At 40.3% G+C, this 27,760-nt stretch overlaps 1 protein-coding gene across 4 annotated transcripts in view; it reads right to left on the bottom strand.

Moving 5' to 3' along the window:
* arhgef4 (Rho guanine nucleotide exchange factor (GEF) 4) overlaps nucleotides 1-27,760 on the bottom strand; it is a 71,229-nt gene that overhangs the window by 31,230 nt on the left and 12,239 nt on the right. The window contains exon 1 of one of the 4 annotated variants that reach the window (XM_034571792.1): nucleotides 23,923-24,756. The exons of the other annotated variants lie outside the window; for them this stretch is intronic. Within the exon in view, the coding sequence (XP_034427683.1) occupies nucleotides 23,923-24,172 (250 nt within the window). The 5' untranslated portion in view covers nucleotides 24,173-24,756. Of the gene's footprint in view, nucleotides 1-23,922; nucleotides 24,757-27,760 lie in introns of those variants that run through there. 4 annotated transcript variants of the gene reach the window in all.

Raw genomic sequence — 27,760 nt, 5'->3', positions numbered from 1 at the left:
CATTTAATAAAATGAATTCTAAAGCAGAATGCCTCAACAGTCTTGCATGCATATGTAATGCAAGTGTCATGAAGACAAATAAAGGACATTTCTGTGGCTGCAGATATAATCAGTCTACTCTTTTGTTAGGACAGGAGAAATAGGCAACCTTTTTGAAACAAATTATCATTCACTTTATCCAACTTTTTTTTGTTCAGGTTTCCAGGCAACAGATAGGGGGAAATCCAGTGGTTTTAGTGCACAAAGCAATGTAATAACCTCTTCAATTGACGGGCTTCTGGACAATAATCTGACCTTTTGTATCCTATGACCTGGATGACTGAAAATGTTCAGAGACATGCTGTGGTCATGGATGAAAACCTTTGGAATGATGAGGAAAGGATTTCCCTAGCAGTCAATTACAGAAAAAATCCATTTGGGTCAGTGAGGAAATGTCTTCAAGAAATCTACATGGCTATTAATGTAACTACTCACAACAGTTCTACTAGTGCCCAATACAGCCTTATACTGTACCTCAGACAAATCAAATACTGTAGATTGTTAACCGTAAGATCAAATACTTCAAGTAAAGGTCTCTGGCTGTTACACTTTGCAGCCTGACCTCCTCCCTAAGACCTTATTAGAGCTTAGAACAATACATGCTACTCCTGCCTTTGCTAATAAGAGAGGAGGTCACTGTTTAAGCATTTAACCATAAACCACTGCTGTCATTTCCTGGAAAGGACAGGCTCCTAATGCCTAAGAAAGATACATCTAATGACCTTAATATATATTTCTACAGCAGCAAAACTTTAATACACATTCACAAAATTGAATTTGTGAGAATTCTTTTGTTTTACAAATGCACACAAATGCATTTTTTACATGCTCAAAAAAAGGTGGCATAAAACTGCCAGCTCAAAATATTTTACCCTTATTTGATTCCAGAGAAATCTGAATCAGTATGAAGACAAAGACATGCCCTCATTTTCTGCCTGTAACAAGCAGAATGACAAAGAAGCATTGTCGTCAGCATTTTTGCCTCATTAGAGGTTCCCTCTGGCTTCTGATGGGCACTTGCAGTCCACAAACTTTAAACACACACCAAACAGGGAACATATACAATGTTAAGTCCATAGGCTCAAACATAAACAGACAGCAGATTTAATGGCATACTATATCAGAGATTGTCAAACTGCACAGCAAGTATAGATCAACTGTTAACCAAGCAGACTAACCCAAGCTGTGAAATCCATTTCATTATGTCTGCTAAGTGTATTTTCTTTGTATTTCTTTTGTTAAAAGCTATGCTAGCAAAGAGCTACACACAAACCAATCATGGTGTTCCTGGGTGGACACATCAGAAAATACCAAGGTGAAGTAAAGAGTGTGTCAGCTGTATTAGACCCTGTAACCCACAGTTAGAATCCATTAGACTTTCACTATTTGAAGTATTTCAATTACTATGTTAAAGCCATTTATTAAATTTTTTCTGAAAATAGATTACATTAAGTAGCAGTCATTACTACTAGCAGAGCCCATCATTGCCAGACAGGATTTAAATAATACTGTCACACATACAGGAGATGCACATGAAACAATACCCATTTTATTTGGAAATTCAAATGATTGATAGTGGGTTTAGAGCTAAAATAACAAATGGTTAAGACCTTTTCTGGCAGAATTGGATACCTGACATCAAATTACGTATCATAAAATGCCCAAATACACACAGAGATGTGATATGTAGAGTATAGATAGCTCTGTATAAACAATTTGGTGAAATCTCTCATTAGGGACACATTTCAGTCATCCTGTGACAGAAATTTGTAATAATATTATAAGAAGCATTCCTACTCAGTACAATAGGAAGTTTGAATAGAATTTGTTCTGTGAGCTCTGTTGATTTGTCTTCACCCTCTAAGCTACTGCAGGACAACTCCCAGAGGTGCTTCAGCTTCATACACATCTGTCAATCATAAGAAGGCTGGATTCCTATCACATCACCCTCACTTTTTTCCCTGCTACTTCATTTCCTTTGCTGAACAACTTCTGACCATACATGGCTGTAGTGAGAGGGATAGCTCCTGATCCTGTAAGCCTCTTCTAACGTGTCTGTATTCAGCATACTGATGGGATTGCTCACTCTACCTCCAGACCTATTGGCTTCTTTGCCCCTGAAACATCTCCTCCACCCTCCATACTCTGCCCGTGAGCAGAGATCCTCCCTGTCTGACTCACTTTCATACGTTCACTCTTCACAGCACTCTCTTCTAGGTCTTCCTTTCACTTACACTGGGGCCTGTGTACTAATTTAGAAACAGCCCAAACATCACCACCATTCCCTTAGCCAAAGGACTGTACTGGGAGGACTCAGCGGACATTTCAACATGTTGCTCTGAGTCAAGAAAAACAAATTATATATATGTGTATTTATAATATATATATATCTTTAATATACCTATAAATACTCTTGAATTAATCAAGACAACGGCTAAATGTGAAGGAAGGACAGGAGTTTAAATTAAAAGGAAATTAAAACTGAAGCATATCACAAAACAGGGAAGCTTCTTACTAAAATAGGATCAGATATACTAAAAATATTAAGAGTAATTACCAGTCTATAACCTGCCACTGTAGGTCCATAGCTCTTTTCAAATAAAAACAGGGTTGTCTCTCTCTAGAACTAAGGTAAATTAGGTAAAGTTAAGATTTGGCTGTGGTCAAGCCAGAAGTGGGATCTCCATTCACAATGCTCAAAGGCTAAGTGTATATTGATCCCAGCAATCTGAATTTGTTGTCGGAATGAAAATAGCACACCATCTGTGTTGATATAAAAAGTTGTGATTTTTGGAGAGTCTTTTTATTGGATAACAATGCACAAAGCTTTCTATTTTTCTGTTGACTCAAACTGTGGATTAGCCAAGACAGAGAAAATACTGGATCATCCTTAACTATAAACGCTATCATGAGTCATTATGTTCTTTATCAATGGGTGATTATATTGATCTTGTCACTGAGTTTGGTACATTTGGTTTGAAATTGTTTTTTTAGCAGTTGAAATACTGACGTCTGTCTAAGCTAAATACTTTAAACACACATTAGATTACACAACACAGAGAGTTGTTTAACTATAACATTTAACTATCAGGTTTATATGAAGTCACAAATTCACTCGTTTGCACATGCAGTGCAGTAGTAACCCATTCAAAACTCCAACATGCTGTGATGCAAGACACTAAATAGTTAGTGTTCCATCAATCTTGGAGGAGAAAACTTACTGGCTTGTTTCTGGCAGCTCACTGTGAGCATTCCAGTTCCAAAGAATGATAAGGTTGACAAGTGACGACTTCCAGGCATCACTGCATGCCTTACATGGTAAGTCAACAGAACACAAGTAAACACAGGAGGAAAGAGAGAATCTCTGACAAAATAAAAGATCTCCAATTAGCCAATGTCTCATGCTTATATTATTCTACTCGAGAGAATCTTCCCTTGACTTCTTTCCTTAGGAACCTTAGGAACCTTAGGAACCTTAGGAACCCTAATCTAAAGTATTCAGACATCATGCACATAGACTACACTGATGGTGAATGTAATGGCTACACTTATGTAGCTTCATAAACACCCCAAACTAATAGCTAATCAAAGGAACCAAGCAATTGAAAAAATGGTGAAGTAATGCCCTGAAAACTACACATTTATTGTAAACATCAATTCTCTGCCTCTAAATTCATTCAATATTCCTGTGAAAATGCAACATAAAATCAATAAGGAATTATGTATTATGCAAATCAATAAACAAAATGAGAATATCACATGATAAATCACATCAGAACCTGTAGTTCTGGATGTTAATTATTTTTAAACCAGGTTCAGAAGGAATTTAAAAAGCTTCTAATATCTGGTATTACATACACGCATTCACACAGAACAAGCAAGCAGCAAGTAACAGATGTGTTCTGCTGGGGTGGAAGCAGTCCCAGTTCTGTTGTGTTATTTTTGCTTTTATAAAAAGTAACAGTGGGACAAGTTGTCCTCCTGGAGTTGGGGGAGAGCCCTGCCCCCCCTTCAATCTAGCTGGGGGAAGAGAACTGGTGGGAAACAGTGATGACCCTTTAACTGTCCCCTATCCCCAAGGCCCCAAATCATCCAACCCAGTTTAAGACCAGTGCTATGTGGTCGTGTGGGATATTAAGAACATTTTGTCAACATGAAGAACACTTACTTTATGCATGGAAGGCTTGGAAAGAATTGGAAGTAATAGGTGTGGAGACATAGTTGGCAAATTGATTAGTTTCACTTTTTTGTTTGTCCTTCATATTTCTTTTGCGACCTCTCAGCTGATTGATGTCAAACTTAGCTGATGTATTGCTGGGGACCTTGAGAAGCATTTTGGATGAGCGCTTGAGATTGTAACCCTAATCCTAAACCACTTCTTTATTATAGTCCACTTGTAATGATGGGGTGACAGAAAGAGTGACTTTGATAATGGGGTGGAATCACTGAATGTCCCTCTGTGGTGTTGTAATTAGAACACATTACCCCATCAAGCAATTTTTTCGCAACTATGCCAAATAAACAAGCATTTCTTTAATTTTCTCTTGCAAGTGGAAGTGTCTGATTCTCCAACTGCTCCAGAGCTTTGCAGTTACTTTGGTGAGTAAATGGTTCAAACAATAGGTCGAAATTATGGACAAATGTCTTTACTGCTAAGGGAGAAAGCGATTCAATGTTGGTTAAAAACAGCTTTTCAGACTGTGACTGACTGAACTGAGGCAGAACAGCTCTGTGCATCAGTCTTATGTGAGGATTATTTGTGCTCTTATTATGACAGTGGATAATGAAGTGGATGATCGGAACATGTGGCAGGTTGGAGTTTTAGACCTGGTGACAACACTGTCCGAGTTATCTGAGTGGAGAGGATTTCAGCCCCACTCAGCTTAACCTCCCTGCCGGTTTGCCGGTGTGTGTGCACACATCCTCACATTCACTGGGATTAACAGCCCGGAGAGGATTAATTACAGCCAGTGAATGGACATTACCTTAAAACACTGCAGAATAAAGCAGCTTAGTTTTCCAAACTCACACGATAATCTTTTCAATAGTTCAATTCACCTCGAAATGTGAGGAGCAGCTCCAGCAGTGGAGAAATACTGCCCCACTAACCAGAATGCATATTTCTATCAAAATATATTTGGTATGTGTGCAAAGGACTGTGCAAGTAAAAACTGTAGTTGAGAATGTCCCAATTGTAATCATGCAGTCATCCCCAACATTCTAGGTAACAACCTAGAATGGACATCATTTGGACAATCAAAAGCATCTCTCTCTGCTAAACCTTCATCAATCCAATTACCCACATTATATTGGTTTACAGAGTCTGCCCTATCAACAGGCTCATTTGAAGCACAATGGACTTATCCAGGGAAGAAAACAGTAGAAAACAACCCACAATTACTGTTATGAAATTGAAAACATAATATTTAGGGCAAATCCAGAGTTTAAGTTTGGTTTCTAAGTGTGAGGTTAGGAATTGAGGTATTTTTTTGCTATTGAGGTCATTTTGTGTTGCCACATAATGTTGTCCTGAACGTTGCCAAATTTGGTAAGCAGGCAGATTCTGTGGGGTAGCAATGCATTTATTTAATTTAATTTGATCATTATTACAACCAGTTTAAGTTTCAGATGTTAGTAGTGTGGATATTTTGGGCAAGTAAGGAGATTTTGGCCTGACAACTTTAAAGAGCTGTTTGGGGGTTGAGGCATTGTTAAAGGGTTTATTTTAGAATTAGGTTTAGGTTCGGGATTTTGGTTAGGCATCTGGCACTGCTTCCTGTGATGCTGCTTCCTGTGATGCTGCTTCCTGTGATGCATGTGATTTTCTGTAAGAGTGACAACTGCTTTCTTCTCATTTTTCTTTTACGTCTTTGAACAGCTGGCTTTTCACTGTAGTGCTTATTTCACTGTTGTGAGCAGGGATTTGATTTTGTGCCTTACTGGCCTTTCTGGAGATGTTCTAACCCAGTGGTACCAACAGTGGTACGCAAGCTCCCTGTAGTGGTACGTGGAAGAATCGGACAAATATTCTAATATTATTATTATAAAATAGATGGTTCAAAAAACACCGTAGCAACTCCCAGAAGACCAGGCCCCACGGCATCATTTACTCCATGTTTTCAGCCTAAATGCCTGCTCTTATCCTCCTCCTAGTTACTGCTGCAGTAACTGTAGTAATGGTGTAAATAATGCTGTTTCGAGTCGAATTTGAATGTCTTACAGACACTTGAATGACGAGACAGGAGCAGTATGGAGGGTTTTTTTTCTATCTGCAGCTATTGCGAGTTATCGGGATACTCGCAAGTTCTTGCGAGAACTGCAGTAGTAACTTCCACTGTATTGGATTTAGCTGCAACGCCAAAAGCATTTTTTGTGGACTCAAACACTTCACCCACCCCTCCATCGGCATAGTAGTGATAGAATATGAGTGAATTTAAATTTTTGTGTTAACTATCCCTTTAAACCTACGGAATTATAGTAGGTGATGCGTCCACTAGTTTGGGAAAATCATTTAGTTTTCTTGTGAACTGACTCACTGCAGTGGCAACACTATTGACTTGATTCTATCTTGTGGGATAGTCTAGTGTCTAGTCTGACTGTCTCTCCCATCACTTCGATTATCTCTGACCACTTCCTTATCCAACCTACTACTACCAAGAGATACTAGCCTGTCCTCTTAACATTGGTTCAAATGTATTTACCACTCAACACTCTGATCCTTTAATTCTAACTGCTCTCACCAGTGATCCTAGCTTCTCTCACTGCAGTGACAGGTCCTGTTGAAAATTACACCAATCAATTAAACATAGTCCCCTGGTTTCAGTTGCATCTCTCCCCACTAAAACAAGATTGTTAATGAGGTCTAAACCCTGTGGAAAATGAGGAAATATATGCTCTGAAATATAGTAAAAAATATACACACGCACCCTTGTGTAAGGCTTGTGAGCTGGGAAATTTTGTGTGTACCAACAATAGGGAGTACCCCAGGGCTCTGTAATTGACCCTCTCTTATTCTATCATTATATTTTACTCCTTGGCCAAATTGTTTGCAGTTGAATTAATTAAGGATTTCATTTCCATTGCTTCACTGATGATATCCAGCTATATGTGCCAATAAAGGCTGATGCCAGACACAGGCATTAGTTTGTTACTCTTGGCAACTGTGTGATTTCTCATTATCTTTTTCACCTACATTACAGCTAAACTTTTCTGTCTATTGCAGATGCCAAAATCGTAATTCACGTCTTTGCAGAATGCTGCTAAATATAGAAATTTTAAATACATTACAAACTATTTTAGCGTGCCATGCTGGGTGCATGTGCGTCGCGAAACGTCTTGTTTTTCATTTTAGGTCCGATGTTAGCAGCAAAACTGCCTGCGTGACCAGCACGTAACGGTTGCGCTGCAGATCTGCTGTGTGTCGCATATGTCTGTTGTACACACAGGCAGTGTGTCTGCTGCATGTGGAGAAGCAGCAATGTGAGGTTTCTTGTATGACTACTGTATTTCCTCGAGTACTACTTATACTTCAGACTTTTCACAACTTCAAACTCATTTTCATACTTTCCGTTAGCAGCTTAATATTTCAGGCTCTCCTCTCTTCCCCTTCCTGTCCTCTCTTCCCCTTACTTTTCATGTCTCTCTTCACCATAGATTTTACTTTCTCACCTTTCTCATCTCCTCCTGTTACTCTCTGCAGGTATTTCTGCCTTGGAAGCTGCAGAGTCTGTGATTGCAAGTCTCTCAATGGCCCTATATCCATGCTCAACACCTGCTGCTAGAATTACAAATAACATCAGTAATATGTTACATCCGGAACTTGCATTGTTGTCTTTTCTCCTGCTCTCTCTAACCTTCCTCTCCCTCTCTAAATGTATCTCTCAACCAAAAGATAGGCAGATGGCCAGCCACCGTTGTGCTAAACGTGCTTGTGCACAGTGGGCATGGTTGGGCCTATGGAAACAATATTAAATGAAGAGTACTGTCACACCTGCTCTACAACAAGAAGTGCCCTGAGAACAGTTCTGTTGTGATTTGTTGCAATATAAATAAATTTGACTTGAATTGACTAGTGGTGGATAAGTTTGAGGGTGGGGTAAAGGGCTGGGAAATGCATTATGAGGGCCAGACAGAGAGTAGTTAGGAAGCATTTGGTATTTGTTGAGGTGTTATTATTATATACACAATTTATGTTTTTGTGCTTTACTTATGTTAACAACTATAAATGTTTGCACTTTAAAAAAAAACTGTACAGCATTTGCCCAGATCGTGTAGAAACTGCTTTATATAGAGATAAATGAAAAATACTATTAACACATTATGTTTCATATTTGTTGTATTCAATCTGAAATCATAGATTAATTTATAAAAAGTCCTCCTCCATGTTAATTGTGACTAGGGCCAAATAACAAAACAGCTCTTTCAAATCCATCCTGTTGAGGTCAGACTAAAGTGCTACATTAAAGTTTAATTTCCTCCCAGAGCTGATGTCATAGGATGAACAGACACAACATGTGACTGTAATCAATCCATATACATCTGTGCTTTTATAGTCAGTAAAACTACCAGCCATTTATTGTCCTGAAAATATTATGTTAAACCAAAATTAGGAAATTGTATGAATAAATCTACAATCCCTAAACCTGCTATTTAGCAGATAGCGCCTTGCTTCAAATGTGACCCACCAAGCTGATAAAAAAGATGTTTGAAGTGCAGAAATAGTTGAGCTTGCATTCAGTAAATGACAAAGTGACTATATCTGCCACAAGAGCAGACTGCACAGATATGGAAATAATATACACAAAATTCAGAAATATGTTTTGCCATCCACTCATTCATACTTAGATTCATACAGTGCCAGCACAACCATCAGGGGCAATTTGGGGCTAAGTATCTTGCACAAGGACACTTCGGCACTCGGAATGGAGGAGGTGGAGCTCGAACCACCAACCTTCTGGTTAGTGGACAACTCGCTGTAACTCCTGAGCCACAGCTGCCCTTGGATGCAAAGGAAGCAGTAACTTCCAAAAGCGGTAAATCTTCCAAAATGTATTATTTTCAGGTGGCACAACTAAATTGTGTCCATCATGAAGCAAAAGTCAGTTGTGTCTTGAAATAACTGTGTGAAGCACTTTTCACATCCTTCCAGAGAGAATGAGAGTAACATTTACAGCCTTCACTGGGGAGTGAGGACTCTGCAAATGTGACTGATCTTCACTGATGAGGACTTCCAGGCTCTGACCAAGTGAAATGAAGAGGGATGACAGAGTGGGTGGGGTGGGGGTCGGAGAGTGTGTGCAAGGAAGTGCCAGGCTGAGCCGCGTTCTTCCTCTGGGTCTGTGTTTACAGCCATATATGGGAACTATAAGAACAATGTATACAGTACAAGGGCACAAGCATAGACACACATACACACACCCTCCTTCTCCCTTTGCAGGTCTGTATACTTCAACATCCCACTTCCTCCCCCTCCTGCTGCTGCTGCACACCTTGCATTATTATCAGAGAAATGGGGGGTGGTAAAGAGAAGAGGAGTGGAAGAGGGGGATGGGCACATGAAGGCAAGGCAAGGAAAGGCAAGTTTATTTGTAAAGCACATTTCAACAACAAGGCAATTCGAAGTGCTTTTCATAAAATACAAAAGACACCGTGACAAATTGTAAAAGCAAGATAAAACAATACAAAAAACATTCTAAAAGAAATTAATATGTGTTAAATACAAAAATAAAACAGTGCAGTGTAAGAAATTAGTAATTATTTGATTTAATAAAAGGCTTGACAAACAGGAAAGGCTTCAGCATTAATTTAAAAGAACTTAGATTTGCCCCTGACCTACAGTTCTCTGGGAGCCTGTTCCACAAATGTGGAGCATAGAAACTGAACTCTGTTTCCGCAAGGCCAAGATAATAAAGGGAAAAAAAAATATTTTCAGGAATATGTAACATTGCTTCAAACATTTCAAACATGCTGTTTGACTATCGGTTTAATTCAAATGTTCCAACATAGTCACTTGCATAGGTGAAAAAAGAATGTTCTTGAAGCGTATCCAGTGAGTGAATGTGCAAACAATGCCGTAATTGTGGGTGATGTTCCCGTTTATCGCAGACTGATGGTTACAGACAAAAATTTATTACCGTGATGAGATGAACGTGAAGTGATCCAGATGATTTGTTGTTTTAACAGAGTTACTCGGTTGATATTCCATTGCTAGTTACGATTACGCTCACGCTTACGGTAAGAACCGTATGTTCCCGCAAACCTATGCTCTCTCTCTTCCTGTTCACCTGTGACCTTTAAACACCTGACCAAATATATACACACACAACTATTTACATACATTTAGAATATAGAAACATGCTGAATGGCTCCTACACACCGGTCCCATAATTGTGTGGGTGTGCACCTCAATTACCCTATTAAGACAATCAAAAGGAGCCAAAAAGTGTATGTGCATGTGTGAATCTTCAATCTTCATTTGAATAGAGGTTACTAGCACATAGTCAAGTTGGAAGCTGGTCTTTACCACCAGTTCTTATGCCTCCAATAGCAGTTTAGTGACAGGCCTGTCCAGGTAGCCTGTCTTGGTTCTCAATTGCAGAGAGCGAACCAGACCTCTCTCTGTTCAGGATAGGTCTTGGTTACCTTTCCCATAAGCCAGGAACCACATGGAGCACAAGGATCCAGGATGACTACTATATCACCTACAGCGAAGCTCCTTTGTCCATTTTTCCCTCTCCTGAAGCAGAAGAAGATACTCTCTCCCACACCCCTTCCAGAACAGGTCAGACAAATACTGGACCTAGTCCATCCTGAAGCACTGGATCCAGCTTGCAGATATCACTGTCTTTTCTCGCAACAGATTTCCTACTTTCCAAAGTGGAGATTTCCTTTTGAAATCTTTCTCGCTGACAGAAGTGAACGATGGCCGTTTCGGTTTTAGAAAGATCATCTTGAATCAATGATTGAACTTTTATCTTCGATCTGCTTTTCCGCAGCTCTTCTCCAACTCTGTCTGACAGTGTGCCGGAATTCTTATCCTTGCAGAGAAAGGCTTGAATAGACTTTCTCCATCTTCTTAGTTCCATAAGTACATCCTTGAACTTAAGAAACCAAGCAATTGAAACTTTCAGTTTGGTCCAATCAGAAAACTAGTGCAACAACTTGCTGGTAGCACACTCTGAGTGCTTGGAGATGGAAGTGTTGATGATAATATCCCTTCTGACCTCTTGGTCATCCAATGAGATACACAGTTGGTCCATACTGTACTTTGGCCAATCTCCTGTCGCGTTCAGAAGAAACTCTGGTCCTTCTAACCATGCCTTATTTTCCAGAAAGTCTTGTGCTGATAATCCTCTTGAGGCCTCATCAGCAGGATTCAGTTTAGTTCCAATATGTTTCCACTGAGTAACATCTGTAGCCTCACGTATCACGGCCACTCTGTTCGCCACGAATGTATGAAATCTCTTGGTTTCATTTGCAACGTACTTCAACACGGTCATGCTGTCAGTCCAGAAAACTGATGCTGTTAAATCAAGCTGCAATTCTTTCCTGAGCATCTTGTCAAATTTTACAGCCAAGACATGAGCCGTAAGTACGAATCTGGGGATTGTAGTTTGTTTTAATGGTGCAACTCTGGATTTTCCAAGCATGAAAGCGAGGTTTACTTCATTAGAACCATTCTCCAATCTCAAGTAGGACACAGTCCTATAGCCAAATTCACTTGCATCAGAAAAATTATGCAACTGTGCATGCTTGAGTTGACCAAAGTCCTTTAACTTGATACATCGATTCACCTTCAGCACTAACACGTGATGTAGATTTGACAGCCAATCTGACAGCTGTAAGAAGGCTTGAGATATCTTATCATCCCAGCCAACCTTTCTCTTGCACATTTCCTGCAGCATTCGTTTTGGAGGAATAGTAAATGGTGACAGAAATCCAAGAGGGACATAGATTGAACTAATGACTGACAAAATTACCCGTCTTGTGTGAGGACATTCTTCAACTGCAATCTTGAATGTGAACACATCAGATTCTACACACCAGTGTAGACCAAGAGCTCTCTGTAAGTGGTCTCTGTCCAAGTTGAGCTCCTTGGTTGCCTTAGATCAGTGGTCGCCAACCCGGCGATCACGATCTACCGGTCGATCTCGCAGTCTTCACCGTCGATTCCCGAACTCTCTGGACTCACTGGCTGCGGTTTCGCTGTAGATCAGCTGTGTGTCGGTTGTTCACACGGCAGAGTGTCCGCTGCTGGCGGCGGGGCTGCTAGTTTATCTACTGCATTGCCTTCAAAACAAGTCGGTTTATGTACTGAACTAAACACCAGGACGCTACGGTAGGAAGATGCGCATCTTCCGGTCTGTCGATAACAATCAAAGCCCCGTTAGAACCTTAGAACAGATGAATGGATTCAGAAAGTGAAACGCTGGAGTGCTTTTACTTTGAAACGGGTTCGGGAAGTGTTGTAAATACGTTTGTGTCATCGACAGATAAACATTGTGTTTTACAGAAGAATAAACAGAGAAAATTATCTTTCAGCTGAGTTTTAATGTTTATCTGTTGAAATTATGTTACAAACATAAATGGTTGCAACACTTTCTGTAGGCGTTTCAAAATAAAAGCACTCCAGCGTTTCTATTGACAGAGTCCATTCTTTTGTTTAAAAAGGAGATTTTATTGTGAAATATTTGCAGGAGCAAATGAAGATGCACGGCTTCATACTGTATAGTACTTGTATTTATTTGAGTACAAGGGACTACTTTCATACAAGGAAATAGTCACATTTATGGCCATATTCAAGTCAAAGCCCATGTAAAAAACATTGTGCTGCAGTAGCAGCTCCTCTGCAGAACTTATTGTTGAACTGAAGCTAAATATTGTGCACTGAACAGATGGTGTAAATATGAATTGATATTAATGTGAATATTGTTCATTGAATAGATAAAGTTGCACAACTGCTTCTTTGTGTATATTTATGCTCGTACATTCAGCCTTTAACAGAAATTACAAAAACTAATCAATATGACCCTCCTAAGTGGGTTTCTTGGAAGATATCAGGGTGGTAGATCTCGGCTTACGTTTGGAATAAAAAAGTGATCTTGGGCTCGAAAAGGTTGGTGACCATTGCCTTAGATGGATGCTTTTCAGGAATGCTTGCCAGGACTGCACGACTGTTGCTCATCCATTTTGAAAGCTGGAACCCTCCCTTGGAACATGCAGCAGTGAGTTTTTTTTACCAGCTGCAATGCTTCTGCTACCGAGGGCACAGTCATCCACATAGAAGTTGTGATGGATGGTGTTCAGTACTTTAGGCTGGAAGTGGGTCTTGTTATCTTCAGCAATCCTTAGAGCATAGTTAGCACAACTGGGTGAGGATGTTGCTCAAAAGAGATGTACCTTCATCTATAGTCCACTTGTTTCTGTGTCACGTCACCATTGGGCCACCAGAGAAAGCGGAGGAAGTTGACATGTTTCTGGGACACCTTCACCTGATGGAAAATCGCTTTAATGTCTGACATTAAAGCAACTGGTTCCTGTCTAAACCTTGTAAGGATGACAAACAGGGAATTGGTTAGGTCCGGTCCTTGTAGTAGTTGATTGTTCATGGTTTCTTTGAAACTTGTTCCACAGTCAAACACTACCCTCAGGGTTTTGTTTTTGGGATGATAGGCAGGTTGGTGCAGTAGTGGTTCTCTATGAGTTGAATGGATTCCTCCATTATCTGTAGAAACCTAAGATCCTCCCTTGACATCCCAACTTCATCAGAAGACTTCTCATTAAAGTATTGATTGTACTGAGCAATCAACAGCTCCTCCACTCTGGCAATGGAAATGCTGTTGGCAGTGACTGTAGGGCAAGTACTCTTCCCCGAGTCACTCTCATCTCCCCTTAGTGGACCGTTCACAACCCACCCCAGTAGGGTTTGGACGACATAGGGTCCATTGTCACAGCTGTTGACAACTTCCCATGGTTCAAGAAGCTTTGGGGCGTTGGTGCCAATCAGCAAATCCACTTCAGCATCAATATAGGGAGTTTTGATCTATTTAAGATGAGGCCATCTTCTGAGGTCTTCTTGAGCCACAATGTTGTATTTGGTCACAGGCATGCTCTTTTGAGTATAAACATCAGGGAGATAAAAATATTGTCCCCGTTGTAATTAGAGACCTCCAATTGAGTCAGTATAAGAGTGTCCACAGTGTTCTCCTGGCCCATGGTACGGAGAAATGTGTTGGTTTTGGTGCCGTTTAAATTCAGCTTCCTCATTAGATGTTCTGTACAGAAGGTGGCTGAACTACCTGGTTCCAAGAAAGCATATATTTCCAAGATGTTGTTTCCACTCTTTGCCTTGACTTGTACCAGTACAATTGAGAGAACACAGTCTTGTTTCCCGGTCCCAGTATGAGCACAAGTCTGCTGAGATACCAGGGCAGTGCTTGCTGGTTGCTCATCAGATGGTTTGAGCTCAGCTGTGATGTGGAATATTGTGGGATGCTTTAGGTTGCACACACTCCATGTGATTTGATTTTTACAATCCTTGCTGACATGTCCAGGTTTTAAACAGCCAACACAAATCCCGTTTTTCTGAAGAGATCAATCCTTTCACGGTGGGTCATCTTCATGAGCTGTGCAGATTGCTCTAGAGTATGGCCACCTTGACATGCACAACAAAGAACAGACGCTAATGTGGGAGCTAGGCAGCAAACGTTATCAGTCCTGCCCGTCTTTAACCTGAACAAATAGTGTTAATTTAACAGGATAACACAATTGTTTGTGTCTGAAAAGTGTTATGTTTCTCTTAAATTCCCGGATTGAAGCGGAGAAAGGTCTACCAGCTACTGGACATAAACAGTGATGTTGATGTTATTCTCTTAATTTTTTGCAATTTTCTGTGGTATCGAAAATGGTATCGAGTATCGGTATCGCGTTTGAAACTCCAGTATTGTGACAACCCTACTTTGTACTATGTAGTGCATTTCATTTTCACATCACTACATTTATCCACTTTGTAATGCCATTCAAAAGTCCATATGGAATGAAGACAGAAGTGTACATGAATTCCTTTCTGACGACCATCACACAATGCAATACAATTTTTTTATTCAAAATCTAAGAGTGATCACATAAAATGATGATGTTGAGATTCTGAAATTGCATTTTAATGCTCACTACTAGGTCAACTATGAAATAATATGTATATTATATTATATAATATAGGGAGTAGTGAATAAGTAACAAGAGGGAGTGACACAACCAAGACTCCACTATGATATCATGGTTGTAAACATTAAGTGAAGGTCACACTAATAAATAATAATAATAAAAATTTAAAAAATCAAATGGACAAACATTACTGGCGGACACTAACTCCTTGGAAATGTCAGCGACTCCTGGCTCTCAGATTAAAACTCAGCAAGTTCATGGTGTGATCTCCTAGAGTCTGACAGGACCAGGATCTTGTCTGACATAGCAGACATTCTCAGAGTCTGTCTGCCTTCTGTTTTTAGGCAGGACACCAGAGATCAAATAACTTGATTGCTATGGTTACAATAATGTTCACCTCACACTTTCACAACCTCTGCTCTAGAACAATATCACTATGCTGCCTCCTTTGTTCTTGATCAACAAAAGTCATAATCACTGGATGATTGGGGGCTTTGCCAAGCGAACATATGCCAGTGTGGACACTAAAACTGTTGATTTGTTGATGACTGATATATTTTCAAAATGTAATACTACTTTACTACTCAACAAACATAGGACTAGACATATGTTACAAGGGACACTCTTCAGCATCTTCAGCATGCTCACGTCCCATGTCCATGCTGTTAAAATGGCTTTGTACCAGTTTGAAATTTAAAAAAGGGCTGGTTAATTATGAGGTAGGTGAGGTAGATGCACTAACTGAAACAGTTTAATACCTTCCATTACACCAAATGGACACTATCTCATACAGGTGTCGTCAAATTATTCTTACACAAACAAAGATTGAAAATTAAACTAAAAGAAATACACAATACAATATAATTGTTCATAAACCATGGACATTATGTAAAAATCCACTTCTAGTGCTTCAAGTGCTCATAATTAAGAAATGAAAAGAAAAAAACCACACCAATATTTCAGTTTTAATTTGCGCTTCGATTTATCATCACTGAAAGAAAATTCACAGGAGACTATTGATTTGTGGAAAAACCTTTCACTACGACTGCAACATGACATCATTTCCTCCTGAACACCAGCTACCATAGCGTTCCATCTCTTTATGGAGCACACCATGCTCCTCCTGACATGATGTAATGAGCTGTTTGGAGACAACAATGATGTTAAGTAGACTTCATTGATCGTAGCACTTTAGATTGTCTTTCTGTTTGACACTCACTGCAGACAACTTCAGCTGTAAGTTATCAGAAACTGGAGGGAATATGTTGTGCAATATGAAGGTCTTTAGAGTGATTCTCCCGCCAAGGGTTGAAGTTTAAAGGGATATTATCAAACCTGAATCCTTTTCTATCTTGTTATAGTATGATCTAGTTAGAGGGCAAAAATACTTTTGAGCATCAGTCGATCAATCACAACATACAGCTCTAGGAGGAGATTACGCAGCACCTGTCTGCAAGATACTATTTAGTATATTTTTTTGGCTAGTGCCGGTGAAAGAGAGACAGGAAACAGGATGAGAGAGTATAGGGCAATGTCAAACAGGTCAGCCCAGCCGTAGGCTGCTTCTCAAGGCGTATGTGACCATGTCATATGCACCTGTTTAAGCCAGACATGATAATTAGTTACTGTAATATTTTTCTGCCAGAGAATTGTCAGTTTTTCCAATAAAAGTGACAGTTAAAGAATGAAGAGGCCTGTTAAATATTTTGGACATTGAGAAATAATGAAGGCAAAATGAGTCTGGGTATTTTCTCAAATGCTAATCTCAGAAGAAATCCATAGACCTGTCTTGAGAGGGTGCGTACATTTTATATTTAATTGCATCAAATTAAATTCATCAGATCTGTAGTCTGGCTCATGTTATACAATTTGAATACAAAAAACAATAATGTTGTTATACACACATTACTTTAGGTTTAAACAAAAAGATTAGTTTTGGTTAAGAAATAAGAAAAATCCATGGAAATCTTGAATGTTTTTACATATTACATATTGCCATTCAAGGTGCTCTCAGACAACAAGCAGCTGTTTCAGCACCTCCATTGTTTCCCACACAAAAACCATGACAGCAGGTAGTCGCACTTGACAACAGGTTTGCAGCTGATTGGATGGCTGAAGTTTTATAAGTGTGATGCAATGCCTTGTGACCATGGCAACCACAGAAACCTCTTTAAGGAAAATTACCCAGGAGCTCATTTTGATAGTATCTCAGTTTCAAGAATTATACACATCTTTACCCGCAGTAAACAAATTTCTCTGAATGATATTCAAACTTATTTCTTTGGTCTGATTCAGACTGAGACTTAGGTATAATAATGGGTTAGATGTCAAAGTAGTGGATGAAACTAAGGAAATCATTGCCATAGCACTGCTCTTTGTTTCCACTGTCCCATCACGACTGAGTAACTTTTGCAGAGGTAGAACATGTAGATGCCTCAGGCTGAATTGCTGTTCGGCAGCGACCTATTTCCCAGAGAGCCCTGTCTCCCATTTTTTGTGATGGATGCTTTCAGACATCTTTCCCTCCTCCCCTTACTGTTTCTTGCCACACAGATGCGGACAGTTGAGTGTGTGTGTGTGTGTGTGTGTGTGTGTGTGTGTGTGTGTGTGTGTGTGTGTGTGTGTGTGTGTGTGTGTGTGTGCGTGCGTGCGTGCATGCGTGTGCGTGTGCGTGTGTCTGTGTGTGTGTGTGTCTGAGTGCATGTGGGTGGCCCAGTGTGCTGCACACTTGCCAGCTGGCCTTACTTTAATTCACTAGCCCACACAAAGAGAAGTGGTAACACAAGCACTTGCCAGTCACAAACATGTTCATACACATGACCTCTGTAGCATCATTTGACAGATTTTATTGTTATTGGGGCCGTGCTGCACCGAGAGCAAGACGAGGAAGTGACATCAGTTAATGTGGTTTGGGGTCAGGAGTGACAAAGCCCTGCAAGGAACAGGATGTCTGAGAGAGCTGCGTCATGATGTATGATGGTAAATAGAATTTGAACAAGGGGTGAAGAAAAAGACTCAATGATCAAGATTTGAATGTACTTATTGCCAAAATATTAGGGAAACTTTGTCCAGATACTGTTCTTCCTTGTTCGGTCTTTGCAAGCCTTATTTATGAGGGAAAATAAGTCACACGTATCCCATACTATAATATTTTAGATAATAGAGTGCATCAACTTTGTGTCAGCAGTTTGTGCTTTTTTGTCCTTCTTCAATTTCAACATGCCAACATCCTTATGTGCAAATCCAGATCCATTAAGAAGTACGTTTTACACAAAGCCCTAACCTACACCTCATCTAACGCATTAAGATGAAGTAGAACACAGACAGGGGGTGAGTACAAATACAAACATCAGTGATGGACATCACTTCCCACCTACAGATGCTCTTGTTTTATCTCCCAGTTTCAGTTCAGGAGGCAGACACCATCTGTACGTTTAAGAGTAGGCTTAAAACCTTCCTTTACGATAAAGCTTCTAGTTAGAGCCGGTCCAGGCTTGTCTTAGACCTGCTCTTAGTTATGCTGCTATAGGTCTAGAATGTCGGGGGACACATGACACACGGAGCTTCTCTTCCCAGCTTCTCCTTCCTCTTCTCCATCCTTATCACATCAAAGAAATGAATATCTCATCAATACATGTTACTGACTTGACTTCTTCCCCGGAGTCCCTTTGCCTTACCGTCCGCAGATCCAGGGCCGCGGCTGCGGCCACATCGTGGATTATGATCTGTGGATCGCGTATCAGAGATCGTGATCGTAATGGTGGATCCTGTATCGTGCTGGCTGATTGTGATAATAATGGCGGATCCTGTATCGTCTTGGCATCTGATAATGGTGGTGGACCACGATCAAGGTGGCAGCTGATGGTGGATCCTGATGGCGGCAGTGGACAATGACTTTGGACTATAGTGGCATCCGATCTTGATGGTGGATCATGATCGTGGTGGCTGCTGACCGTGGACTATGATTACAACAAGACTGCTTGATATACAATATGTCTACTCAGATACTCGACCATTACTGACAATAATCCATCAATTAATTTACCTTCCATTATGCTACAAACTGTTTATTCTAATCAATGCTGCAAATACCCTTATCTTGCTGATGTTCTCCTTTACACGTGGCATCTATTGCACTTCTGTCCGTCCTGGGAGAGGGATCCCTCACATGTGGCTCTCTCTGAGGTTTCTACGTTCTTTTTACCCTGTTAAATGTTTTGTTTTTTTGTAGTTTTTCCTTACTCTTGTTGAGGGTTAAGGGCAGAGGATGTCACACCTTGTTAAAGCCCTATGAGACAAGTTGTGATTTGTGAATATGGGCTATACAAATCAATTTGATTGATTGTTTCTGAATGGGAGCAAATCCATTAGTTATTTCAAATGTAACGTAACAATTGTCATTAAAGATGATGGCTTTGGCAGACTATTATAACTGGAAAAAAACATATGAATAAATACTACTGCGAGACACTACTACATTACATTACATTACATTTCATTTAGCTGACGCTTTTATCCAAAGCGACTTACAATAAGTGCATTCAACCATGAGGGTACAAACCCAGAACAACAAGAATCAAGAAAGTACAATTTCTTAAAAAAAGCAAAACTACAAAGTGCTATAAGTAAGTGCCATTTAAGTGCTACTAAGTTAGTGACTGAAGGCACTATTGTACATTTAGAGCAAAGTGTCTTAGCTCGTTTCCGACCAACTGCATTATTGAAGCATTGCTATCTTGAGACAGTCAAAGGCTATTTTCACTTTTTTTCCAATTAAAACGATATTGGCGCTCTCAGAGCCCTGATCTTAACATCATTAAGTTGTGGCAAGTTCTTCAAGGAACAACTTTCCAAGTGTACTATAGAGAACTGACACTGTTTTTAAGGCAAAGGGTGGTCAAATGGGTGAGAGAGTGTGTGTTCTAATATCTGTCACAGGAACTCAGCGTTACGCAGGAGACAAACATCCCCCTGTCTCTTTGCCAGGGGAGACCTTCCATTTGATCCAGCTCCTTCCAAAAGAAAAAAATCTTACAATGTAAATCAGATAAAACTTCTCTTCTAATTTCCATCAGTGGAAATCTCAAACCCAAACCCCCCTTTACTCCCTCTCCTATCTGTCAAGGGCAAAAACAACACGACTGGATGCTGCTCATACTCTCATCTCTCATCAAGCTCTGTACACTCGCAATGCTTAGACAATGATTTGTTCCTGTGTGCTACACTCTATACTGATGGATATAATACAAAAGTGATATTAATATTAGGTTTTATGCCGATCCTTACTGATCACTTGGTGTATGGTTGTTCCTTCCTGAAAGAAATGATTTGGTGAACAAGATGTGATTTTTTTTTAGGTTTTCTTTTGAACATAAATATATTGTATAGATATGATACAAAACTAAAGCACCACTGGTACTCCCCAGAGGCTTCATCACAATACCCCTGGACTATGAGGAGCTATGGGTTGGTTCTGAGTCTTTCTCATAGGTTGTTTTCAGAATCGTACTGAATTCACTAGGTGAATTTTTTATTAATATAATGTCAATGATTCAGTAGCCTTCTATTTGTGATTGTTACTGTGGTTCTAAAACAGATATAGGATACAAGCAAGTGATTCAACATGTGCTGAACATTTTTAAATCCATCTGCTTACCCACTAACGTATATCTTTTCAGCACATTCACTGAATTCTTCACTGTAAGTTATGGTCAATTCAGGCATCTATGAATCTATAGTTTTCAAAGCCCACTAAATCAGTTGTAATCAATATAACCAAGTCTTTCAAAAGTAACAAAATTGACACAGACATTCTTTGGATACTAGATTAAACATACAGTGGTGATAAATGTAGTAGGATGAGTCTGTGATGACTGTTGTTTTTTTTCTTCATCTAACAACATCAAAAATCTTGCCTGCAACAAACCCTCCTGACTTATGGGTTGCAATTTAATTAATTTTGCCGATATTTGTCTATTGACATATGATATCATATTGCTGAAATAATTTGACTCCGGCAACATGATAATGGCTTTAACCATTATCATGTTGCTGGAGCCAACAGTTACTGTTAGAGACAGGATGTGAACAGAGGTCATTAATGTCATAGTCACATGCTTTGTGTAATCCCAACCATCCACTCTGACCTCCTCGCCCTAAGGTTTTACACTGATATAACATCGTCCTTCTGTCGCTGTTCCTGATGGACCATGGCATGAAAGACATTCAGCTGTAGCTCAACCCAAAAACACATGAACCGTTGGCCAGTGACGTAGTTTATTGAAGAGGACAGTCTCCATCCTTGCCCCTTCACAACTGGGACAAACCATGAGTTCTGTGTTATGAGCCCATATTTATGTTTCTGCTGCTATTGTGAGTAAACAAGAGTGTAGCTGTCCGGGGGGAAAAAACTGTGTTTGGTAAAGGACACAGCCACGTGTGACAACAAAATATCATTACAAGTGTGTAATACATGTAAATAAAACCATATACCAACAAGTATGTGTGTTAGTCCACCTCTGACTGAAGAAACACTTGCTTATATTCCAAAGGGAATATACAGTGCTGTAGTCAAGCCTCCTCCCACTCTACTGTACATCTTCACCCCTCCTCCCTGAAATATACACACTCCATCTTTGACGTAAGTAAAACACTGTTAGCTTAACACACATACACATACCCTGAAGCTGCAACAACATCAACTAGGAGTCATGTTAAAGCTAATGTGATGCCTTTTCAACAAGGCAGATCCTGGCTAAATGCCACAGTTTTATGAGCTTATATGTCTCCCCTCCACTGATTTTGCTGCTGCCAGCTTAACATTTCACAGCTGCACAAAGTCCTGAGCTGATGGCCAATTTGTCTTCTATTCAGCCTGGTCCTACATCAGAATGCTGCAATGAAAACAGTCACATGGCAGCAACAGAAATGCAGGCTGACAGTTAGGGCTACGGAGTGCAAGCAAGCTAGATGCAACTCCAAAGACACTATAATAATACAAGGGATTAAAGTAAAATCTAAAAAAAATCTAATTTGGAAAGTTGGAGGAGGGGGTCATATACTCACTGCTACTGCTTTTGTATTAGAATGTACATAAATGTTACACAGACACAGTGTACATCCACTGTGTGTACACAATGTCCAGCAGGATCAGATGTCCTGCTGGACAAAATTCATCTGTGTCTATCGTCCAACAAGGACTGGGTGGCACAAAGTCATCTTTGACATAATACCTATGGAATATTCATGTCTAAGTGCAGGGGTTTTATAAAATTTGGTCACAATTCATTAAATATATTGATACTATGTTGGCAGCTTTTGTGCTGAAGGGTTTGGTGGATCACAGTCAGGAAACCACATAATCTATTAATGCATTACTAGTGGGTAATGAGTGTATGATGTAATGACGGTTATACTGATTTAATCATATGTACCTAAGTGTTAAAGATGCTGTACTGTACAGAACTGAAATAGTTATTTATTGTCTGTTATAACCTAATGAACTCCAGAGATTCTCTAAACTTTCTCCGCAGGGGCTGTACGTCTGAACGCAAATGTCCGAGTGAGAGCCTCCAGAGTTCGTGGACTTTTTCAACCTGGTATAAAGTCAGCAGAAAGTGTGGAAGAGTCGATGTGAGAACACGCAACAGACCCAAGAATGGAAAAGAAAATGAATATCTTCGAATGAAAAGGCGGTGCCTAATGCGTACAAGATTTCAAGAGAGTTTGTGGTGATAAAAGCTGACGCTGGTGTCGGTGTGCTGTAAACAGAAACACGTGATCGCGGAATCAATGTTATAATATTTTTTTAACAGTGTCTTGTTTCCTTGTCAGTAGTTATATGCTTTATGAGCCAGAACGACTCCGCATCCACTAACTCAGGTCCCCGTGGAATTTACAGCTATTTACTGCCACATATTGACATAACAAGGACGTGACAACAACTGGAGCAAAAAATGTCATCCTGTTCTATTCATGCTAGCTAATCTGAAAGCAAAAACAAGGCCACTCACTACTTGTTCCCCCAAATCAATGAATTAAGGCGAAGAGATGGATTCACTATGAAGCCAGTTATGGGTTTGTTCCTCAAAAGTTCAAATTGTATTTTTATCTACACTGTTCTAATGCATAGCCTCTCCAGGAATTAACTGTAGCAACTGCTACATTCCTTATTTCTCTTTCCGCTACCATCCCTGTGCAGTCAGTTTCAAACAACCAACACCGAATATTGTTTCAGCAAAAAACACAAACACAAAACTCTCAGCCCTAATTTCAAAAAGATTTCAAATGATAACCAGCTCTAGCCCTTAGAGCTCAGGGTGGTCCGTCAGATTCCTTACATGCAACCAGATAGCCATCAGTACAACCTTGGAAAACAAGGGTGTACATTACCACCATAGGATGTTGATATTTTCTGTCTATTTCTGCATGACTAGTAACCAACCCTCCCAAACACATGGTGTCAGCTGACCAGCTGGCATGATAGCCGCATCCACAAACACAGACACACACACACACCCATTCAATCCAACCCTGAATAACTGAGTAACCTCATGGCATTGTGTCAATCTACTGGGGTGCATGCGTGGTCACATACAGTGAACTTATGCATTCCATGTGCACAAAAAGGAGACGAAATTTCGAGTTGCAAAATACATTTTGAAATCTGTTGATTTTTAAGCAGCTCAGCACAGACCTGTATTATCTGTGCAGAGCACTTACCTGTGGTAGAGTGCAGACTTTCCAAGCTCCAATAACGCGACAGGACCCCCCTCAGAGTGCCGCCTAAGCTGCCGCCTCCACCCATACATCCACCCACCCCATGACCTCCATCCAACATGCTGTCCACCACTCTGCTTGTTGGGCTTCCTCCGTCCGAGTCGGAACCTGGCGACAGTCCTGAGCTGCCACTGCTGCCACAGCTACCCCCAGGCAGGGGCACGCCCCCCTCTGAGCCCTGTTGGGTCCGCATCCCAATCTGGATGCACGACAACAGTGGGGGAAATGGAAGTGGACAGCAGAGAAGTAAGTGGAAATAAAGAAGAAGCAAAGCGGCTGGCAGGTGGTTTATTCCTCAGGCAGGGAGAGAATGCAGAGAAGGAGGAGGAAGAGGAGGAGGAGAAGGAGGAGGTGGCCTCTTGGCTGATATCTGCTGCACTATTCGCTGAGGTAAGCTTCAGCTGTCAACTTGCTGCTTCCTCCTCCCATGCACAGAACAGGAGAGCTGTAACAGAGCTCCACTCCTCCCGTCATCTCTCTGCTCTGGACAAGGCTCTCATACAGCTCCTGCCTCCGCCCTCTGCGCTCCTGTTTCTCTCTACCCATTTGCACACTGCTTCATTTCCTCACACTAACTCACACAGTCATCTCTCTCTCTCTCTCTCTCTCTCTCTCTCTCTCTCTCTCTCTCTCTCTCTCTCGGCTGACATCAGTGGGGGTCCTGTTGGGGGATTTGTGCAGCTCAACCATGTCATTTGCCTTCCAGCGACAGTGTGAACAGCTCACTAATGGTGCAGGATCCATTAAGGTGGAGACTTGGAAGAACAAGCTTCCCTCCTCCCTCAGTCCAGCCCCCCCACCCCATCACAATCACACGCACATGCACACGCACGTGCACACGCACACGCACACGCACACACCCACACCCACAGTACGTGTATGTTGGTTTTTAAATCATCAACAACGGGTTACTGTACAGAGCACATTTTCAGATGAAGTTAATGGACATATTCATTCGGTGTCTGACTGTAATGAGCGAGGCATAGTATATGTAATATGTAGATCCAAAACGCCCCACAGATAATAATGGTTTAATAGATATCAGGTTCTAGAGTCAATGTTTGAAAATGAATGAACGGTATTAAGGATTTAGAATCGAGCCATATATTGTACTTTAAAAGTATAGTATGATATAAACACATTTTAATTGGTGTTAATAATGTGTTTATATTATACTATACTGTTAAAATGAATAAACAAAGACTGAATCACAACAGCAGAGGAAGATTGTGCCTCCTTAAGCAGACCTACACACACACACACACACACAAATATATATATATATATATATATAAAATATATAATGCACATTAGCTCAAGTGCACCTATGACCACACTGAACAGTGATGCCACAATGTACTGTTGAGAATCAGAAAATAAAAATCCCAATTTCAAGACTTCATATTGTGTGTTTAGGTCAAAACATCTATACCATCATAGAAGGTTGACAAAATGAGAAAATATTGCCATTTTGAAGCTGGTATGAATGAATAAGTGTCTTTTTTGCTTATGGTAATCTATTATCAAAACGGTTTTCAATTTCTTAAGCCAGCAGAGGTCAGCAAACACCAGATTTCCAGCTGCTAAAAGTCACTACACAATCTCAAGTGATGCCCATGAAGCCACAGCTGAGGCTAATAGTGCCTGAACTCACAGTTGTCTATCTGAATTTTCAAGATGAGGTCACCATTAGATTTCAGTGTAATGAAACCACCTCAAAGAAGATCACATGTGCTAGAAAGAGATATACTACTGCCAGATTAACTCTGCTCATCTTGGGATCAGATTGATAATGCACGACATTGTATCCGATATAAGAGGCTTTATAATGTACACGATTATCTTACTGTGACATTGTTAAATCTGCTGTGGGTGTGTGTGCAGACATGACCTAATGTGCATGACTCTCCCAGACATCCAGTGCATTCAACAAGCACAGCCAAGGTGGGGATTGTCATTTAATGACAATAATGGTAAGGTTAATGACACTGCAGTAGTGCTGATATATGGGGCAGCTATGGCTCAGGAGGTAGAGCATGTCCTCCATTAATCAGAGGGTCTGTTTCTGGCCAGTGAGACAATGTGCTACGTATGGCGAGTATGTATGAATGTGTGAAAGGTGTGTAAAGCACTTTGAGTGGTTGTGAAGACTAGAAAAGTGCTGTAGAAATGCAGTCCATTTAGCAGCACACACTGATGCAGTGTAGCAGTACATGTGGGTGTTAGCAAGGTGGTTATAACTTCAGCACCCGTTGGATACACAGCGCAATCAGTTGCCAGATTACTTGGCCTAAATATAAGAAAGGTTTAGCCTGGTGTGCTATCAATGTTAAAAATTGGGTTAACAAAAGAGTGGAAAACAGCTTTTCAGCACAACACGGCAATTAAACAACTGTACAAATGACAGCATTCAAAACCAACTTTAAGTTGATCAGCACTTCACAGTCTCTTAGAGGTGGGGTTGCTTACCCTGGAAAAAGCTAGCAAGAGCAGGCGGCATTGCAACCGATATGCCCCACCCCCTCCCATCGGCCTTCTCATCAAAGCAACGTCCATATGAACGCTGTGGCCGGACGTCCAGAAGTAAAGAGTGTTTCAGAAACAACCTACCAACCCTACCTTTAATGAAGGCTCCCCATGCATTAGTTTTAATTAGGTGGACCTAATAAACTGTCAACTGCTTGCAAACACAATCTTAGTGATGTTACAGCAACAGGATTTAGATTTAGGGTTGATTTTATGCCATATTGTGATGGACATTGGACCTTTCACCCCTTCTCTTGTGTGACGTGTTTACTTCACTTTTCACTTGCAAAACAAGTTCCGTGCATGCATCTGAGGGCACACACTCAGACCTGAAACCACAGACTAAGAGTATGGTTTATAAACTATGCAAAAAGATTTCTATCTCTCATTTACGTGTATATACAAGTATTTTGCTGACTTTTGTAGTCACTACAATTTGGAGTAATGTCTTTACTTAATCTTGGAGACATGAATAAAACTTGACTGGAGTCCACCTGTCACCTGTGTATACAACAGCTCTCTGTAGACACACAGTAAAATTGTGACTTTGCATTGATCATGACTATGGTAAGAAATCATTTCTAAATCTTTGAAAAAAGAATTTGGAACCCTTCAGAGCACATGATAAAGTTGTGCCACAGCCAAACTAAGTAACCAGGCAAAAGGGGGGTGTTCAGGGGGGTTGTTGAAAGTGAAATTAGGACTGAGCCTTGACTGTCCTCGACTAGCCCAGCCAAAGCTGAGACTTAAACCCCGTAAAACATATGTGTAGAGACCTGAAGATGGTAGTTCATAGACACTTCCAATTTAACTTGATGAAACTTTACAAAATCTAGAAAGAAGAATGGGACAAACTGCTCAAATTCAGCAGTACCTGGCTGCTGAATCCATCTACTATTTCAGAAAACTATGTCTGTCTGTATGTTTGGTGAACGCATATCTTGAGAACGGTTCATCTTCATGCAGTTTCGAATTTGATGTGATTTGGACAGGTGACTTGTTAAACTTTGAATCAACAGCGACCAGCGCTATGTAGCAGTGGGGGCTGGAACTCAACTTAAATGATGGGGAAAAAAACATTATCAATTTGAAACTACTAGACATTAAGTGTACAAAAAGTGAGGAAATGTATTAGAAAAAGTTGACGTTTGTGTTGATTTAGAAAATAAGGTGTTTATACTTAGAAATGTATCATATATTTTTGTATTTTTATAAAAACCCAGGCAATGTATTAGCCAGAATTTTTTTAATTTGA

This window comes from Hippoglossus hippoglossus, chromosome 20 (genome assembly GCF_009819705.1).
Source record: "Hippoglossus hippoglossus isolate fHipHip1 chromosome 20, fHipHip1.pri, whole genome shotgun sequence".
Classification (NCBI taxonomy): Eukaryota; Metazoa; Chordata; class Actinopteri; order Pleuronectiformes; family Pleuronectidae; genus Hippoglossus; species Hippoglossus hippoglossus.
Note: the sequence above shows the minus strand (reverse complement) of the source record. Positions and strands in the feature narration are given on the sequence as shown.